This window comes from Azolla caroliniana, unplaced genomic scaffold (genome assembly GCF_043228905.1).
Source record: "Azolla caroliniana isolate FFs.n. ecotype wild unplaced genomic scaffold, voAzoCaro1.0.p SCAF_4, whole genome shotgun sequence".
Lineage (NCBI taxonomy): Eukaryota > Viridiplantae > Streptophyta > Polypodiopsida > Salviniales > Salviniaceae > Azolla > Azolla caroliniana.
The window spans coordinates 63,278-83,482 of record NW_028230439.1 but is presented as its reverse complement, the minus strand read 5'-3'; the positions used below and the strand labels follow the sequence as shown (position 1 = coordinate 83,482).

The 20,205-nt window shown below is 36.7% G+C and overlaps 2 protein-coding genes and 1 pseudogene across 4 annotated transcripts; all 3 read left to right on the top strand.

The window, feature by feature from the left end:
• Window positions 1–1,203: 1,203 nt before the first annotated feature.
• On the top strand, window positions 1,204–4,979 carry LOC147864594 (vacuolar protein sorting-associated protein 24 homolog 1-like). The gene is made up of 6 exons (XM_087318714.1): window positions 1,204–1,360; window positions 1,459–1,535; window positions 3,775–3,877; window positions 3,963–4,084; window positions 4,258–4,446; window positions 4,539–4,979. Exons 1-6 carry the CDS (start codon window positions 1,249–1,251, stop codon window positions 4,617–4,619), a joined length of 684 nt encoding a protein of 227 aa, XP_087174840.1. The 5' UTR covers window positions 1,204–1,248; the 3' UTR covers window positions 4,620–4,979.
• Window positions 4,980–6,752: 1,773 nt separating this feature from the next.
• LOC147864593 (serine acetyltransferase 2-like) lies at window positions 6,753–14,742 on the top strand. 3 transcript variants are annotated; one of them, XR_015529705.1, is made up of 11 exons: window positions 6,760–7,055; window positions 7,534–8,069; window positions 8,163–8,360; window positions 8,444–8,503; window positions 10,394–10,489; window positions 12,874–12,898; window positions 13,115–13,209; window positions 13,564–13,730; window positions 13,811–13,880; window positions 14,199–14,272; window positions 14,527–14,742. XR_015529705.1 is itself a non-coding variant. In XM_087318712.1 (10 exons), exons 1-10 carry the CDS (start codon window positions 6,809–6,811, stop codon window positions 14,589–14,591), a joined length of 1,563 nt encoding a protein of 520 aa, XP_087174838.1. In that variant the 5' UTR covers window positions 6,761–6,808; the 3' UTR covers window positions 14,592–14,742. The 3 variants fall into 3 exon arrangements, 2 of the variants coding, with proteins under 2 accessions (XP_087174839.1, XP_087174838.1); XM_087318712.1 differs by lacking the exon at window positions 13,811–13,880 and having other exon boundaries at window positions 6,761–7,055; XM_087318713.1 differs by lacking the exons at window positions 12,874–12,898; window positions 13,115–13,209; window positions 13,564–13,730; ... (1 more) ...; window positions 14,199–14,272; window positions 14,527–14,742 and adding an exon at window positions 10,881–12,037 and having other exon boundaries at window positions 6,753–7,055.
• Window positions 14,743–18,042: 3,300 nt separating this feature from the next.
• LOC147864592 (oleosin pseudogene) lies at window positions 18,043–18,504 on the top strand (annotated as a pseudogene).
• The last annotated feature ends 1,701 nt before the right edge of the window (window positions 18,505–20,205 follow it).

The window sequence follows — 20,205 nt, the reverse complement described above, 5'->3', positions numbered from 1 at the left end:
TGTACAAAGCCATAAATTGTTTGCAATTGCGACTCTTATATGATATTCTTGAAGGACATAATCTCACAATATCACACACAACATTTGCAAATCCTCAAGTGCGACAACAATGTTCCCATGTGTGAACCCAACTTACTTAGTATTCTTTCTACAATTCGCATGATTATGAGAATTAGTATCTATCACGATTGCCTATGGCCATAGCCACATGGGAATGTAGGACAATGCCATGTGTGGAATGGGGTTGTACCTTGATAGGTATTAGGCGTAAGGAATATCTATATAGAGTTGGGACTTTTTGCATAGCTAGTTATTTTGTATCCAAATAAAAATGTGACAAAGAGAATTCATTCCCATTTCAAAGTGCATCTCAATAGGATGCTTGATGTGTTATGTGACCACATTACCAACATTTGTTATTTGTTGTAAATTGATATTCGGTTTCTAATAATTGAACCTCCCTAGTTTAAGCTCATGTGCTATCACTTATATATTTCGATCAAGCTTTTAGGGCCAATGCCTAAGAAGCGGCACAAGGACAGTAATGTTGAACTTATATACTCAACACTCCATTGTTGTTGAGATTATGATGTGTCTCCCTTGATAAGTTAGACTAGTCATTAATAAATTTCTTCCCAAACAATTAGGGTTGATAATACTATCATTTCATTACGACCAATTTGTCGAAATACAAACTTTACTTTTGTATTTGTCAAAATACCTTAAACTATTGAGAAATTACTAGACCATTTATTATTCTCAATCAACAAAAAGGAAGGGAACACAATGACTTTCTGTGCCTAGTTTCAACATCATTCTAGCACCACCACCCAAATAAAAAACTTTTTGCATGAGAGCACCACCACCACTACCACCATCGAGTTATGGAAAATGATTTTTTTTTCAAGACATGTATCATAGATATCGTGATTGTTATGGAAAATGATTTTTTTGCGTCTTAAATTGGTGATCGAACTGGCCGAAGGAAACCGATTCAATTCATCGCGTGACGTTTTAAAATACACACGATAGTCATCATCTTCCAAAAATGGTCGAAATTGGGACATTTTGACAAATTCTCCAAATAGAAATGTAAAGTGGGGCAGGGTTAAAATCTAACCAGGGTTCACGCTTTTGATCATGGTTAACCAGGGTTTAATGTCAACCATGGTTAGCAAATGAGTCAGATTGTTTACTTCCCTGTGTGCATCCGAGAAGAAGAAAGAAAGAAACAGAGAAGGATCAGCGATGGAGGCGATGAAGAACATGCTTCGTCCTAAGCCTAATCCACAGCAGCAGCTTCGCGAATGGCAGCGAAAGCTGCGACAAGAAGCTCGTAACGTTGAACGGCAAGTTCGTGGTAAGTTTCTTCTTATTATTCTGAATATCAGATCTGAACATAATCCCTTGGAATGCTTCTTTCTCCCTCATAGTTTCTCTTTTTCATGTGAATTTCAGATATTGAACGTGAAGAGAAAGGCGTGAGAAAGGCCATTAAAGAGTCTGTAAAGCGAAACGATATGGTTTCTGCAAAGGTTGGTTCATTTCGCTTGGCTGTGTTTTTTTAAGTTAGCATTCTCTTATATTGACTCTCTGACTGTTTGATGCATGATGATGTAAGACAGAGATGCTTCTTGTTTTTTACTTTGTTCCCTTTGATCTTTTGTGGTTTAATGAATGATGATACGAGAAGGGAAGCTTTTAATATGTTCTTCTTTTAATATTGGGCGGTTTGATTCCTGGATATTTAGGATTATAGTAGAAACTGATATAATATTGAAGGAGGTAGGCTATTGAATCTAACGAGAATACAAATATACAATGAAACTCACGGGAAAGAAATGAATCGTCCCAGAAATTAACAACTTTATGAGTGACGATAAATTATCAACCCTAACCCAACAAAGAAGTAACTGAAGTTGTATTATTGCTCAAAATGGCATAGACAATACACAATATACGAGAGGGTGAAAAGCCTCGTGGGAAACTGCTGAAAATAAATAGTAATAGTCTCGTGATAGTGAGAGAACTTGTGTGGGAAACTAGAGTGAAAGGAAAGTCTGGAATTTATGAGTTTGCTACAAGAGGTTGGTTAACTGGCTGGGTGTAATCTGAGAGTAATCGGTGAGATTTCTTTAGTGGTCCCAATTAGTTTCAGCCAGTTTGTCTATCGAGTGAATGAGTTGTGACGTATGGTGTGGCACTGTCTTCTATGGCGCATGAAAACAGACCCTATTGTTAATTGACATGGTAAAGAAAATCTGGACTCCGTTTTTTTGCATTCAATGAATTCAGTTCTACATCTTCCACTGAGTTTGGCCTTACAGGAGTGGATTTAATGTGAAGCATGAAAGTGAACTTAAAAAATTGCACCACCCTGTCAAAGATTTGCTGTTAAAGCATCTAATTTTGTTAGATCCTGCCGTGCTGGAAGCACTTGTACATCTGATGAAGAAACAGTGGAGTAGAACCATGAATAAACAATTTTTTTTCCTTTGGAGAAGATACATCATCCAAAGTGAGTCATCTTCATCAGAAGCAACGTTTATGTCTATGTGAAGAGGAGGAGGATGTATTGAAATAGGGGAATAAGAGAATTAGAGAAAACAGGTTTTGGAAGTTTTAATGCCAAACTCATTGCTGAGGAAGGGTACTTCACCCAACCATATACTTGCTAGAGCGTGGCTACTCCTCTTTTACAGGTGGGCTACATTGTGCATGGATGAGTCTTGTTCGCCACTAGATGGAAACCCTATCTGATTCTTTATGCTTTATCTTTTACACGTCACCAATCCCCTTGAGCCCCATCACTTATGCTCACACATGCTAATGCAAATGGGCGCAACAAACTTGCTCACTATACAGCTTGTGATGGCTCCACATGCAGGTGTTCGTCTGTAGCACCGAGGTAATGTGTATTATGTACTTCAACTCTACATTTTATTCTGAACACGATATGCAACATTTGTCATACCTTGTCTGTCTCAGAAACCAGTTCAAAGTGAATGTCTCTTGTAGAAGAGGAACATAACATTGATAATATCAATAAATGGATAGTCAAAATAGTCCCCCTTCAGGAGACACCGTGTTGCAGATCATATGGGAATGCTGATGGGCTGGTGATAATAGGTCACCAAAGTTTATAGACAAAAAATTACCTCTTCAAACACGGTTGATGTTTCTCTTTGTCTTCTTAACAAAGATGTTGCTTGCATCAAAAATTTTGTATTCTCTCTCTGATGCCTTAGCTTTTTGTCCCAGACCATATAACTCCTGGATACATGTGGTTTCATAATCAATATAAATAAAAATTTGAAGCAATTACAATGTATCATCTTTTTACCATGATACATAATCCCCAGTAGTACTGGAATTTTTTTGGCTGTATGAACGTTTTTGTCCTTTAGAACCAGAATATGTATGGATGAACCCTGAGTATGTTATGGATTTATGCAAACATCGTTTCCTTAGAAGAATCTAACTGAAGGTATTCCTTTGGTTTGTTTCTGGATTGGCTGGGTCTGAGGGCTCTCTGTAACACTTACTTTCACTCTTTGCTTTTTCCTCTATTTTCCACTTCCCTCTTGAAGGAAATGGCAAAATGAATGTTGATTAAAGAACAATTTATCCTTTTTATTTTCATGGGTTTTGGTTTATTGCACTAAAACATATATTATTGAAGTCAGATCAAGTTCATATTGCTGATGTTTTCTTTTACTTGAAATCTTTTTAGAAAGTGGGAAGTTCTGTAATAAAGATTTCTTTGGATGGCAGTCTTTAGCTAAAGAAATTGTGAGATCAAAGCGAGTCATCACGCGACTCTATGAGAATAGAGCACAGCTAAACTCAATTTCCATGCACCTTGGTGAAACTGTTGGTAAGAGAAGTGAATGTAGTTGTGAGTATGAGATGGTGCACATTTTATTATCAATATTCCCAACAATAGCACGGCATGATTGCAGCAACTTCAAGGGTAGTAGGACATTTATCCAAGAGTTCTGAGGTAATGAAGCTTGTGAATGGTCTGATGAAGGTTCCTGAAATGTCAGCTACAATGCAGGAGTTCACCAAAGAAATGACAAAGGTACTAATGTGATTTAATTGAGAATTATGTTTAGACAATGTTAATGAACATTTATTTTAACTCACTTTAATTAATCTTGTTTGGTCCTTCGGAAGGATTGAATGATTTTATTTTATTATGATTAGCCAACTGTAAGATATCAAATGGGTTTTGATAAACACTGTAATTTGAAGGCAGGAGTAATGGAAGAATTTGTTGCTGAGACATTAGACTCAGTCCTCGACACAGATGATATAGAAGATGAAATCGAAGAGGAAGTGGATAAGGTCTTGTCTGAAGTAGCAGGTGAAACGATAGCTCAACTACCTGCAACATCACGAAGGGAGAGAGTGAAGCCACCATCAACTACAGAGCAAGAACAGGTGCATATCTGCCAACTTCATTTTAATTGATTGAGATGGAACTGAACACATTCTATTAACAATGAATGGATATGAATATGGTGGAATTCCAGGAAGAGCCCATCGCAGAAGGAGCCGATGATGAAGAAGAACTAGAAACATTACGAGCACGCCTTGCAAATGTCCGATCATGATGTCATTACACTGCCATTTATAGATTCTTCTTGTGAACCATGTTTCGTGGAGATATGTAAAGTATGAAGAATAAGAACAATGGTTGATCCCCAACTAAATTCCAACAGAAGTAATTCTGTACTGTTCGCTTGTACCTTTGTATAGATCTGACTGCAAAGCTGGGAAATTTAGAACAAGAGTTATGTATATCCGTTTGGTAATGAATACACCATTCGATAATCCTAATGATACAAACTGACAAAGCTTTTTGATTGGTTGAATTGAATCGTAGGTTTTCAGGTTTTGCAATAACTGGCTTCAAGAATCATTTGCGTTGGCAGCAAATAATTAGAATGAAAGAGGTTATAGGTTCATTTTCATGTTATAATTAGTAAGGCTGACTCCATTATGCATGATGATTCAGAATGCTATGGCCAGACACATAACTAGGCTTTAGTATTGCTCCCTCATTTTTCAAAATTTACCAGAATATGCTTATTTTCAAAATATGCTTGACCAAAGTTAGAGACACCTAATTGCATGAGAATTAAGTCTCATAACGTAATGATATCTTAGGCAATGATTAGGAAATCGGTTTTGTAAATAGGATGATTAGTTAGAAGCTAATTTGTTAGTTATGGTTCAAAGAGGAAAGTGGGTGTGCACACAATGCGATTTATGTAAAAAAATGGGTTCAAACATTAATTATTAATCATGGTTAGAAACTTAGAAGTGCTATTCAATAGATGTTACAAATAACCAGACACTTTTCTATGTATTTTAATACCCTTCAATTATGTGCTCTATTAATATATTATAAATTTCATATGATTGGGTTTTGATTAAGTATGTTTGGTAGGTTTGAGAATAACACACATACCTTTGTAAATTTATTAATGTACATGCATGGTTTGGCAACTTTCCCTTGGTAAACATTGATTATACCATCTCCAAAACTAGTACTAAAAGAACAAAAATGCTCTTTGGGGTGTGTGCATGGATTAATAATTAAAATTAGTATACGATGAGAATAAGGAATTTTTAGGTCTACTTCTTTGCAAATGTTCTATGTGTCACACATTTCCTTATTTGCAAGGCAAATTGTAGGTTTTAAGAGGTATTAAAGACTAATCCATTTGTGTTGTCAATATTAGGCATAGAATCTAAACAAGATAGTAAGTTATGATGAATCACAATATGAAACCCTTGCCTTTGGTTTTGCATGCTTAGGTAAATATTGATGTGGTCATCATACATATACACATTATGGTCATGGTTTCAAGTCTTTGGTGATGGGTTTTGATGTTTTGTTCATTATAAAACTCTTTAGAGTTTTTGTTCACTCCCAAACATGGTTGAAAATGCCAATGCACAATCAAATATCAGTAGAGGTGATCGTAGGGAACACCACATATCTGGTTCACTTCAATATTAAAATGAGTCTCAATCAATGTTCATTGACAATCTAATCACAACTACTCAATCAATTGACTGTAACAATGATAAGGAATAATGATTGTACAAATAATGAGGCAAGTAGGGAGATATGAAATTGACAAATCCGACGTGGTTGGTGGGGATCCCCCTCTCCCCACCCCACCCCATCCCACAATGGATGCATTTGTGCTTTATTCTACAAAAAGAAAGCTACTGGTTACGCTAAAGATTAAGGTACGGCCTTGCCTTTCCCATGTACATCATTGTCCACTACCTTACATGCGCACACTCTATTCCTCGCAAAAATGCAAAGGCGCATGGGTCTAATATATTAAACCTCTTAGAGTTTGACCTTCTCAAAGCTCTTACCCTCCAACAACTAACCTAAATAACGTTGCGTAGGTAATAACATTAGCACACACAACACTGACGCCATCAAACACTACCATACAAAATGAGCAAATAAACAGTTCCAATGTAAAGTTACAACAAATTCCAAATTTCTATCGATCATGGTGCACAAATCTACAGTATCTCTTTATGATTTGTATTCGACACTCCCTCCGCTGATGAAAGGCCAATTCCAATCAAAACTTTTGAGCTTTCTTTTTTTATTCCCACTCATTCGCTAGAAAAGCCGCAAGAAAGAGAAACCCATGAGACACTCTTTTATAGGCTTTTATAAATTTGGTCTCAATCAGTAGGGATTGAACTTTTGATTTTGATATTTTTAGCATAAGCTTTGAGAAGCATAGATTTGTGCAGGATAGACATGGCTCAAGGAAGCTCTGTTTCTAGGGTTCAGCCTCTTACACAAGGTCATCATCGTCATCGTCATCATCATCAGAGTTTTATCGCATCTCCGCCTAACCAAAACTCGAGTGCTAAACCTCAGGTGGGGTTTCCTTCGATAAGAAAAGATAAATGTCAGTGGAAGAAAGGAACCCATCTGATATTCTCTGTCAAAGACAACATCAATGGGTCCACCTTACCAGATCCTGAACACAATGGTTCCTCAGGTAATTTTTTTCCGTGATCGTCATTTTGAATTGTTTTTTTTTTTTTGTTTCTTAATTGGTTCTTTGTTATATCTGTGAATTTGTGAAGAAATACTGTTTTTCACTTGTGAATCATATCCTTAGTTTGACAACAATCCATCAATCGAAGTAGGAAAATATTGCATTTTTCTTGTAAGCATATGTGTGTACGTATAACTGAGTGTTGTTTCAAGTGTATGTATGTTCATATGACCCATATGTGAAAATAGAAATATTGCATTTTTCATATAAGTATGTTCACATACATGAAACTCATCTGAGGCTAATGCTTATATCTACACATATCCATTCAACACATCTGTTCCATTGTTTTGCACATGTAAAGGATTTCTGAAACAGGCGATTTTGCTGATATATGTATGGATAACCCATCTGTGAAACCACGTTTTTCCATCAAATTGTACATCTTTTATACCTATAACTTGTCCTGCGAACACAGCTTCTGAGAAGGTTCATGGTCCCCTGGGTAAAGCTGATAATAAGAACTATGTAGATAAAAGCTACACAAGTTTTGAGGGTTTCCAGAATCTGCAGCCAAACGAGGACAAGAAGAAGAATGTGATAAGGTATCAAGGGAAAGTTGAGGAAGACAGAGATGATGTAAATATGAGAAGGGACAAGAAGAATGAAGCAACTCCATCGACATCGTCGGATACGGATAGTCTTTGGAGGAGTGTTTTCCCTTCATATATGCGCAGCAAAGACCACGAGCTTCACCAGAATGGGGAAGAAGACACTCTTCTGAACAGAAGTGTTGAAGGTCTTGGAGCTCATGGTGTGGCTGCAGCAAGGGCAGCTGCAGCTGCAGCTGCCTCAGCAATGGAATCGCATGTGAATTCTTTCACAAACGCTTCCTCACTTGTCTCATTCGGTATAAACTCTTTGGGTACAACCTCGGTGATGGGAAAGAAGCTGAAAGACCTAATAGCTGATGATCCAATATGGGCTGCCATACGGGCTGAAGCTCGGCTAGAGGTATTTATTTCTATGTTTTTGATATATGCAATTAAGATGTCTATCTTCATTCTGTATCTGAAATATCAGTGCTCTCTTTTCTGTTGATTCAAGGCTGAACGAGAGCCATTGCTGAGTAGCTTCTTATATGCTAGCATTTTGGCACATTCTTGCTTTGAACGCTCTCTCGGGTTCGTTCTTGCAAACAGGCTGAAAAATGCTACCTTATTAGCTACACAGTTGATGGATGTTTTCGATGATGTTTTTATGATTGACACAAACATCCAACAAGCAATACGCTTGGATGTCCAGGTAATATTCTTTAGCTTATATTTAATTGTCAAAAAACATTTGTTTGGAGCAGCTTATGCATTGAGTTTTCTAACATGTCACAGGCTGTGAAGGATCGTGATCCTTCTTGCAGATCTTATAGCAGCGCTCTTCTGTATTTGAAGGTTCTTATTCTAACCACTCGTTTTTCATAGCATTTTATGGTTTGGTAGCATCCGTCAGAGACTTTCAACATAATCATGCAATGTTTGTTGAATCCATAAATTTAGAATACTGTTTTTTGAGAGATTCTTGAATGAACGTGCTTGAATTAAAGACCGCTATGCAGTTCTATGCAAATTACAGGGAATTCTTAAAATAATAGAATCTATCATTGTTCTTAATTTTGTTTTGTCTAAAGAGCTACAATAATAAGAACAGTTGTTTTGCATAAGCCACCTACTTTTTATAATTATGGATTATTGACTCACATATTATAGCTTCTTGGTATAGTGCTGAGAAATGACCTTTCCTAGAGCTAGAAAAAGTATAGCCATGTCCAGATGTGTCTTTCTGTACCAAATCATCTCATTAATAACTTAGCTGACTGAATTGTCTCAACATTTCATTGATATAATTTTCTTGGCAGCCAGCTCATCTCATACATGTTTTGCCTGGAGATCATGAATGTAGTCCTCATTAATAATAGAGAATTTAGTGAGCTTTGCATGAAGTTTTGTGAAAGAGACATACTAGCATCTTGGGATATTGATATCTCAAAGTCATGTACTTGTGAAGTGGATAACATCGGGACATGAAATATTTAGTTAATCAATGATTAACTTTTTCTGAAAATTTGCTCTGTATAGTTTATTTGCAGTAGGCCCAAGTACTCTCCATTTGTTTGTTTCTATTAGCTTCCATAATCTATTAAAGCATGTCCATAATCTAATCCTGCTAACAAAATATGTCCTGCTGCCAACTCTTTAAATGTATATGAGGCCTGGACCACACTTTTAGAACAGTGATTTAAAAGCATCTCAAATCATCTCCGAGAATTCAAATCTAAGAAGTGTAGCTGCCTCATGTGTTGCATCTGACAATACAATGTTATGCATTCAATATATATTATGGTTAATATATTTATCGTCTCCTAGAATTCAAAGATAAAGAAGAGTTCCAGCTGCCTCACTTGTAGGGTCTGAGTACTCCAACGTTATACATTCAATAACCACATTGTCAATGTGTTGAATCTCATTTATATTTCTCTTACCCTTTCTCCTGTAGGATCTGACAAATGTAATGTTATGCATTCAATGAACATTCTGGTCAATTTGTTGAATTTCATTGATCTATCACTTAGCCTTTCTAAACTAATTTCACATTCCAAAACTTGGAACTGTGGAATAAAATCCATTTTTGAAAGAGATTTAGTTGGTGACGATACTTTCCTGGCTGCTGTAGTCTATTAAGTTGCTGACTTCTGATCTTGATTACTCACACTTTGTGCAAGAAACATCTTGTGTTAACCAGCTTTAGTGTTTGTGTAAAGGAGGTCAGAAATGTGGTGTTTGGCACTTTGAGAAATTTAAGATTTATTCTCTTTATCTCATGTGACAATGAACTTTCTTTCTTTCTTTCCTAGGCTGGGGGTTTAGCACAACACAGCATATTTTAATATATATACATGTTTGTATTTTGGGTTAATGGATATGGAGATGATATGTGACTTCTTAATAGACATTGTTAATACATATTAGTATTGCTTACTATTAATATTACCTCGCCAATGTATTCCTTCTTTTGTGCTTTTTTATTGAATTGAAGTTGAAGAAACATGTTATCAAAAGTTCAATGTTTTGGAAATCTGATCCATAGGTTGCAATCGGTTAGCATATATTGCTTTTTGTTAGATCACTCTTTTATTAGTAGGAATTAGATTAGAAATTGCCTTCTGATGTTGAGAAATTTCTATTGATGTTTCAGATTCTTTCTATATAATTTCTTATTATTTCATAAGCAAGAATGCTTTTGTTTATGAATCTACTTTCTTTAACTATGTTATTCTCTTTTAGGGATATCATGCTGTGCAGTCATATCGTGTCGCACATGCCCTGTGGAATCGTGGACAATTAATCTTGGCATTGGCTTTACAGAGCCGTATCAGTGAGGTATGCTTGTTTAATACATGAAGGCATATTTAGTATATGCAAAATAGTTGCAAACATATCTTATCGTTTAGTGTTTGGGTTTGTCTTAACAATGTCCTGCATAAATGGGTGTCCGGAAAACATAAACGTTTTTCAGTAATTTTTTTGTTTTTGGCCTTAACATCTAATCTTTCTTTAATTTGCGTATAGATTTATGTTTTGGGGCCCTGTATTATCACCTTCATCTAGTTTCATTTCATTTTGGTTTATAGATTGTCAATTGGTCCCTTATGAATATGAATGATGCAAAGTATGAGTTTGATGTAATAATCATATGAAATTTTCATAGCAATCTAATTTGTTGATGTTATTGAGGTATTGAGGTTGCATTCTCGATGTATTCTGTTTTCAGGAGCTTCTCACCATTATCATAGCTACGCAACCTTCTTTAAATCACAACAGAATCAAATCAAGTATGAACTTTTTCACCACCTCAAAGACATATCTATGGAGAGGATATAGTCATATAAGTGATTTAGATATCATGTGGGGATCTGGATCTGATGATAGATTTTGTGATTCGAGATTTATGCAATGGTGAAAGGTTTTCTTAGCTGTTGCCTTCATCCTCAATCCTTTGAGTCAGTCATGATAGATGCACTGCAACTTGGGGCATAGACTAGAAACATGCAATCTGGTCACTCTATATTTTAATTTACAGCGACAATATGGCACAGAGATTACAGACAACTAGTAAATTTTTTATGCTTCTTATACAGACAACAGAAAGAAAGAAAGGACGAAGACAGAAAAAGAAAGTTATAATATCTTTTATGATTGGCCAAAACAATCTCTGTAACTCATCATAAATATGATAGACCAATTTAAAGCTAAATCCCCATTGGATGTTCTAGATCCAAAGAGCACTTGCTGCTTTAACTTCCTTACGGATGCTGCAAGGTGTGATTTGACTCGCATTGTAAAAATGCACGAAACAAGGGGAAGTTGAGAGTCATAGTAAGTTGCTATCTGATGGTGTCCATTTGTTCTGTACTTTATGTACCATTCTGAAAGCATCCATGCATGCCTTTTCAATCCCTTGGGTTTTCTTGGCACATTGAGATATTTCCGTCTAATAGTTCTCCATACGTGACCTTGTACTTTTTCTTTTAGTGGTTGCTAAAGCATAGCTATATTTTCTTTATCGGAACAATATCAGAGGGATGAAAGGTGATGTATACAACACTAAAGTTCATGATGAGACATAGCAATATCTTTTATGTGATGTTGTCATGATGAGATACTAATGTAGAAGATATTCCGCTCCCGTCTTCATTCCTATCATGGAGCTGAATATTGGTTCATCCAACCTCTCGTCATACTGATATTGCTCAGGTAGAAAGGGGGATCAACATATATAAAAAGTCAATATTCATGGAGAAGATATCCTCCCATTCATGAAGAACTACACGATAGAAAGATTGAAACATGCAGTAGGGTGACTAAGTGGTTGAAGCTTTCGTTATTGATGCTAGCAAAGGATGGTAAATGCCATAAAGAAACTTAGTACGATTCTCCAAAGTTCAAAGAAGCCTTATCTCATGGCTTTCTCAACATGAGCTGAACAAACCAATCAATTGCCTTGGAGATGTTAATTAAAGACTTGGGATCTTCTGCACATGCTGGATCAGCACTAACTTACAGTAATATATAACCTTTTTCATATCATGGACGTAAATAAAAGAGAGTTGACAACAAAAGGCTCTTATATGAACGAGTTCTTCTGGTGTGTATCACAGAGGTGTAATCCATCTACCTTATGGTAGCGATACAACAGGTCATGGTGCGTTAAAAAGTAGAATGTACATAACCTTAGCATTAAATCTCAAAATTGAAGCCCAAAGGAGTAGGCTGCAAGCTGCAGTTAAATAAAGATTATAGTGTTTCTAGGAAGTTATAATCCAGAAGGTATGTACTTATATTAAATGACCTAGAGTCTAGACTTTAGAGACTAGAAGACTATTTGTTTTGGTTTTTGAATTCCATAACTTAAGAAATTTTTGTGTTTTTTCTTTAGAAATAACCGATTGATGAAACATTTATATGAAACTAGAGTTTGAAATAGTACCTGTAACGAAGCTGCATATAAATGTTTCCAACTATTTGCTACCTCAGAACTTCTGCACTTGTTTGCAACTTCAGGACTGCTGGTTTTGTAAAATTTCATCCAAGAAGTTTGCATGTTCCTCTTTTCATTTGATTTGGTTTTATCTGGAGAGATTTGTAAGTTTATTTAAGGTCTTAAGTTTGTCATAATGTAGTGAGGTATTTTGTGATAACATTAACCTCAAAAACATTATTACACTGGCTGATCCAAGGATGGTTTCCTGAACTGTTTTGTGCAGGTGTTTGCTGTGGACATCCACCCCGGTAAGCAAGCAAGATTATATGTTCTACATGGGTGGTAGTACCGTATTTTGAGTTTTGCCACATTTTGAAAGGAACAAGAAACTTTAGTTTATGAGTATTCCCATATTTGGAAAGAAAAATGAATAACTGGAAGGAGATCTCCACAGAATAGTTATATTCTTTTTGGCATACATACTATTTGTGGTTGGTTACCTAACTGCATTTTTGTCACTTCAGCTGCCAGAATTGGGAAAGCAATTTTACTGGATCACGGCACAGGAGTTGTGATTGGAGAAACAGCTGTTGTTGGTGATCGAGTGTCTATGTTGCAGGTTTGAAATCACCATGTGTTCATGTTGAAGAGGATAGTTAGGTCTTTTTTAATCTTAATGGGGCTTCAATTGCATTTATGGCAACCAATGGTTGGGGCTGGGAGTTGATCCTGAGGAATTATGAACTTTTATAATTGAAGGGCCGAACAACTAAAAAGAATTCCTCAATCTGAGGTTTTGTTTCCTTTTGTCTTTATGGGATTTAATTGACATTTATGGTCACCAACCTATGGTGTATAAACTAAATACCCAAGCCACTCTGCCAAATTCCCCCAAACTTTGGTTTGTTGTTTCTATGGATCACGATTTGCATTCATGATTTTCTTAACATGTTTTCTGTTTTTTTCCCTTTAGGGTGTAACACTTGGGGGCACTGGAAAGGTAGCTGGTGATAGACACCCGAAAATTGGTGAAGGTGTTCTGATTGGGGCTGGTGCAACAATCCTTGGAAACATAAAAGTGGGTCATGGTGCAATGGTTGCAGCAGGCTCATTGGTTCTAAAAGACGTCCCACCTCATAGGTAACTGTTCCTTACATTGTCTTATCATAAAGATAGTAAGTTGTTGAACCTACAATGAATTTTAGAAGGCATTTCTGTAGGAGAAAAGCATTAATATTAGTAACTACAGTTGTGATGGAAAAGATGCATTTCTATCTTCTGGAGAAAATGGTCAATAACTATTCTACTTTAAAGACCTCAATTCTAAAATATGAATGTTACATGAAGATCCATTGCTTCAGACATGGAAACTCACAAATAAGCTCAAATCTACACCACAATTAAATAAATGTTTCTGTTTGTTATTCAGCATATCAAAACAGTTTCTTGCTCATTATGTTTTTTAGCGCATAACAATGTTTGTATAAATTTTCATGGGCTTTGTTGGTTTTTTCTGAGTGCATTGAAGCTGCTTTTGTAAGCATGGGAAAGATCAGCATTGAAATTTACTCCTTGTATATTGAAATGCAACTGTTTGAGTTTTTGCAGTATGGTTGCGGGTACTCCGGCTAAAGTTGTCGGTGTCTTGAATGAACCCACTCCCTCACTAACAATGAAGCATGGTAAACTCTCTTGCAGGACACTCTTTATATCTACATTTTCTGTTCCTTATCTTTTGTTACACGGTTTATACATCCAAATAAGTTGAACCATTATAATAAAGGATTGGACATCTGGCATATGAACACATACTGAGGACAGTTAAGGCTGGGCATTATGGGGGCCAATCCGGATTTCTAGGGATGCAACATTTGTAGAGTTATGAAAGATGTTATGTAAGTAACTACTAATTGGCATAGTTTGTGTGAATAAGCAGATGTTACAAAGGACCTTTGGAAGTCATTTGAAGATGATACAGTTTGTGGAGGCACCGGTATTTGACACTTCCATGAGATAAATTCCAATTCTTATCCCTCTCTTACTTTGTGTATGCCCTTGGAAATTCACCTCTTGTATGTACATATAGACCTGGTATGTAAATCTCTTGTAAACAATAAACAAAGCTTGTTCAAATTATATTGATTATTGGTTAGATTTTGTTCTCTCATTAGAGGAGACAAATTGAAGAATCCCATAATTGTTTTTTGGGGTTTATTCCACCATATATACATCTATGTATGTGTGTGTGTTTGTGTATGTATCTTTATGTTTATCCGTATATATAACATGTGTTGTATGCATATTTCTTCATATGGGTACACACGTAACACACTCATTTTATTGTCCACTATGTACACAATGTCAACTTGACAAATATTTCTTCATATGGGTACACACGTAACACACTCATTTTATTGTCCACTATGTACACAGTGAAGCATTGCCAACTTGACAAATATCTAGCTGTGTCTCAGATCCTTCATCAAACAAATATGAAGGGTACAAACTAGTAAATCAAATATAAATAGGTCCTTAACTATATTACAAACTTTAATGGGAAGCATGGGAATGCTTTAATGGCATAGTTATCAAAGCCACCATCCCTCCTATTAAAAGGAAAGCCAGGTGTCTAGCTCTATTGGTGAACCATTGTCACATGTGAACATCCTTGAGACCCTACCCAAATGGGTTGAAACAATGAAGGAACTTGCATGTTGTGTAGAGATTGATAGCTCAAAACCCATTTAAAACCCTTAGGTCAACGAGAAAATCTACTAAATATGCAATATTGAAATAGAAATAATTAGGCGTCTCTTTATTCAATGCATTCTTGCGCAAAAGGCCCTTTTGTACCCTACTATGATCCGCTTAATCTCTTTGCTACTCATACAAGGATACATGGAAGTTTTATTCAAGTGAGATCTATATCCAACCTATGCACATGCAATGAAATTGCCGGCTACTAATGGTGCATCGGGTTTGTCTACTAATGAGGCTACTAATGGTGATAAAAATGAGACTCCATCTATAGATCACTCAAGCTCAGCAACATTGTGTGCGTTGGGGTATGTAATTGGCCACACTTGTAATAAGTGGGTCCATGCACATGCAATGGAATTGTGTTGGAGGTTGCTAATTGTGCATTGGTTTTTCTAGGAACTCAAGCTCAGCCATACTATGTGTGAGCAAACTCTTTGGGGCACATGTGCATTGGTCATACTTGTAACAAATGAATGTGAAATACCTTGTACGGAATGAAGCGGATCCTTAAAATATCCCACATACTCTTGCATGTGAAGTACACAGAATATTTTAATTAAATCAAGGCCCTTTGTAACTACAAAGATGAGTCTAGTGTCATGTTGTTGTGGCCAATGTTATTGAGTCCGTATGTAACCAACCACTCTTAAGAGTTATAATCTATGGCAACGTGGGATCTTTAGCTCTCCTAATTGTGTAGCATACCCCAATGCAATAGAATCAATTTGACACACTCTGTGGGACTACCTAGAGATCCGTTGAATATGGTAGGGGGTTTGCTAACTATTGCAATTATGCCACGTGCAAGGCACTTTCAAGTCGAGGAATGTATGTTGGTTATCTTGGTGGGCCCCGATTGATAGATATCAGGAGGGGATGACATTGGTGATAAAGTCACAAGATATCTTGTTTTCCACCGCTAACAATATCCACTAAATGCCCATTAATGTTAAAGCTCAAGTCGTGTTGGAATTGGTCAGCCCAATAACACTATAGATTCTTCGGAAACAAAGCTATAGGCAGGTCTTCTCCAATCAAACCGTGCATATGCAGGAGATATGGAGTGAAGTTGTAAACATGCTAAAGACTAATGAGCCAATTTGATGGCATTACATGCAAATGCGATGGAGCTGAAGCCAATGATTAGCCTTCATCAAACAATCATCATCCTCTGCTTTTCTTGAGGCATTGTCTTCTGAACCCCAAGTCACATTGGTTATAGGGTTACCGTAGTAAAACAGAAGTTACTAAGTTATGTGGTTTGCCAAATTTTGCAAAATATTAGTTACTCCTCACTTTAATAAAAGGAATAATAAAAAAGAATCCATATTCATAGATTTTTGAGGAAACTGGGGCATCCAAGAAAATTTGACATTCATGTGTCATTGCCATAATTTGTTGTATAACATTCTTTCTTTTCAATTACACCACCTAGTTATTTAGTTTGGTGGTATTGACATCGTAAAGATCAAGTAGGTCTACAAGGATATTAGAACTTTCACAACTTCATAGAGTCACAATATAGAACATGACACCATAATTTGCATGTCCAATGTGAATCATTGATTAATAATAATGTAGAAGATGATTCACTATTGTACTAAGGATAAAATTAATCCATTGGCTAAATGGATAGTTGTTGCTCAAGAGAATCTAGTGCAAATCCCATGTTGACAACCTAGTGCAAATCCATTGTGACAAGCTTGACAACATCAAATTGCCACAAATGAAGCACATGGAGGTGTACTATCTTTACGTTAAGGAGAGGATTGTAGCGGGACATGCCGATCTCTAGCATATTTGAATTGGTCGCCAAACGATAAATACCTTCATCAAACTGCTCAGAGTAGACAAGCTTGAACCTTTTTTGACGATGTTTGGCCATAGTCTCCTTGATTTGTTGAGCTTGAGTGAAGGAAAACCAAACACATCAGCATGTTGATAGTATGACACTATTAAGCTTTAGGGATGTGGTTGAGATAACAAGATCAATCACACACATTTGTGTGCGAGCACACACTCCATGAGACTGTTATGTAAAAGTTTTTCAGTGACTTAACGACCAGGGATATCTTGCGGTAATGAAGTGAATACTTTTGATATCCCACTCACTCTTCCATTTGTTACTAGATTGATCCTCACTTCTATGTGTACTTCCATGTATGTCCCATACAAGGAGAGCCCCCTTCTATCTAATGTTGATTTACATGTAGATTTCAGTAGCATTAAAATGTCCCCCCTATTTTACTTAGTAATTATATCAAAAGAGGGATGACAACTGAATTATGTGCATATTCAGTTGGCATTATGTATATGTAGGATTGGATAGGCATTGCTATAGATTTGTATAAGCTTGACATGATTTGGGTTGAAATTAATACCGTATTTCATTCTTAACCAGATAAGTGACGTCGGGTTCCTTGGGGAATGCCTTGGTTTCACATGTAGTACTGCCAATTTTTGAGAAAAAGAGCCATGGAGAAGAGTGAAGGAGCAATTGAGTGCCACGTGTTTAAGAGAGAGATTCAGGAAGCATGCAAGAGAATTAATTAACTTCCATGTATAAAAAGGCCATTTGGGTCGCTTGATTGATATCTCAGGCTAATCACCTTGATAATCACACCTGTTCAGAACATCATTAATTCCCTTTCTGTTCCCTCCTGAGCTTAGGAATTGTTATCGATTGCCGGAAATGGCGGAGCAAGCTCGCGACCAAGCCCGACAAGCGGTGGGGAAGGCCCATGAGATGGGAGGGCAAGCGCGCGACCAAGCGGAGGGTATCTTCTGGAAATTGAAGAAACATAGCCCCGGGCCAGTTGGATGGGTCGCCATCATCGGCCTCGGGGGTACGCTGGCCGTGGTGTCGGCTATTGTCCTCACCCTTCTCGCCCCCGTCCTCCTCTTCTTCAGCCCCATCCTTGTCCCGGTTGGCATCGTGCTCTTCCTATGCACGGCTGGCATCGTGACAGCTGGCGGCACCGGGTTGGCTGCCCTCCTCGCTGCCCTCTGGCTCTACCGCTACTACAAAGGTAAACATCCCCGTGGATCGGACAAGCTGGAACATGTCATGGATCGTGTCCATGAAATCGCCGAGCATCTCGAGCATAAAGGCAAGGATGTGGTCGGACAAATACCGATGCCCACAATTGCATAAAAACAAAAGCCAAGCAAGTTGTGCTAAAATTCATCGGAAGATACGGTGTAGAAATCCGGTATTATGCGTTGATAAATATCTCCTCATCTCTATCGATCAAATGATTTCTGGATGATGGTGATGATGATACAACATATATAATTAAGCTGTTGATAATGTACTTTGACAAATCAATTTTGCAGAGCTCACTATATCCAAGTACTTTATGAGAAACTTGTGACAATTATACTATTTTAATACACATGAATGAAATACTGCCTTGAAAAAGAAACTATTTTCATATTATATTTTTATACAGAGTCAGACTCATGTACTTCTGATTTGTTCAGACCGAATTTTGTTACTGTCAATTTGAACTGTAGTTTTGTTAAGGTTGTGTGTCGGCATGTAAGTTAGTGTTTCGAGGAGGTGTTAGTGATGAGAAAAGTGTTTTTGACTCATCACAATTACATGCATTCCTAATTAGAAACATCACAACACAGTTATACCAAATACCAAATATTGCTTCATCATGATGAGTAAGGTATCATGTAATAGGAAGGGTCTGATTTTGTCATGAAACACAAAGTTATACCAAATACCAAATATTGCTTCATCATGATGAGTAAGGTATCATGTAATAGGAAGGCTCTGACTTGTCATGAAAGGTGCAAATCATTGTATGATGAGTCCAGCTCAATGCTTCAGAAGAGTTTTACGAGCTTCCAAACGTTATAATCGACCTTTCGAAGACCCTGTTTCAACGATTTTTTATTTTATTTGTCATTTGAACTTACAGATAAGACGACCTTAGTATTGTCAATGGAGATTTTGTATCGACTTTAGGATCACTATCTGATGAAAAAGACCAAAGCCAAAAGGAGAATATGCTATTATAATACCATCTTACCTCCTGTATTATAACATTTTCGAGATCAATGAACTGCCAAACTAGCCAGCCAACTTCCAATTGCCTAATATGTCTTTTGCATCACAAAATTATGTCTCAAATAGGAAGGCACCGGGTGGGTCAGTAAATATAAATGAAGCAATGGGTACTGTTTTTCTAGTGATACAAAAGAAATAAACTTCAGACAACTATATCCACTCATGACCATCCATTCATAAACACCATAGCTCTAAATGGAAGATGAGAATGCAACCCATCTCTATCTATACACTGCTAGCCACCACATTGTGGGCTTCATAATTCCCCATAATCTGGTAACCCTCTGTGCCATTCACTCTGCTAATTATAAATTAATTGATGGTAAATATAATTCATTAGTGCTAATGCCCAACAATGTAGCGCTAATTATAAATTAACTGATGGTAGAGACTGAGAGTCACCACATCTACCCCATTTGCCATATTTTTTTTAAACCTTGTTTAAGTACTGTATCTTTTAATTATCTTCTTATTTTGCCTGTGCATCCCAAAATTTGATCCATCTATCATAGCCTCCTTTATCTTGGGCTACAGAAAAGGTGAATTGAATAGATGGTTGTGATGATGATATGCAATTTGTCAGGTCTCTGGCGAACTTGTAGGTTTCAAAACTAACTTATTTACATTTCCTCATTCACATCAACGCTCTCTCATGTATTGATAGTTCTTTATACAGGACTCAGGAGGCATCATGGGCTCGTTTTCTATATTTAATTTTAATGAGAATATATATTTGTACAAAGAGATGTATGACAAGATTTAAGCTGTACAAAG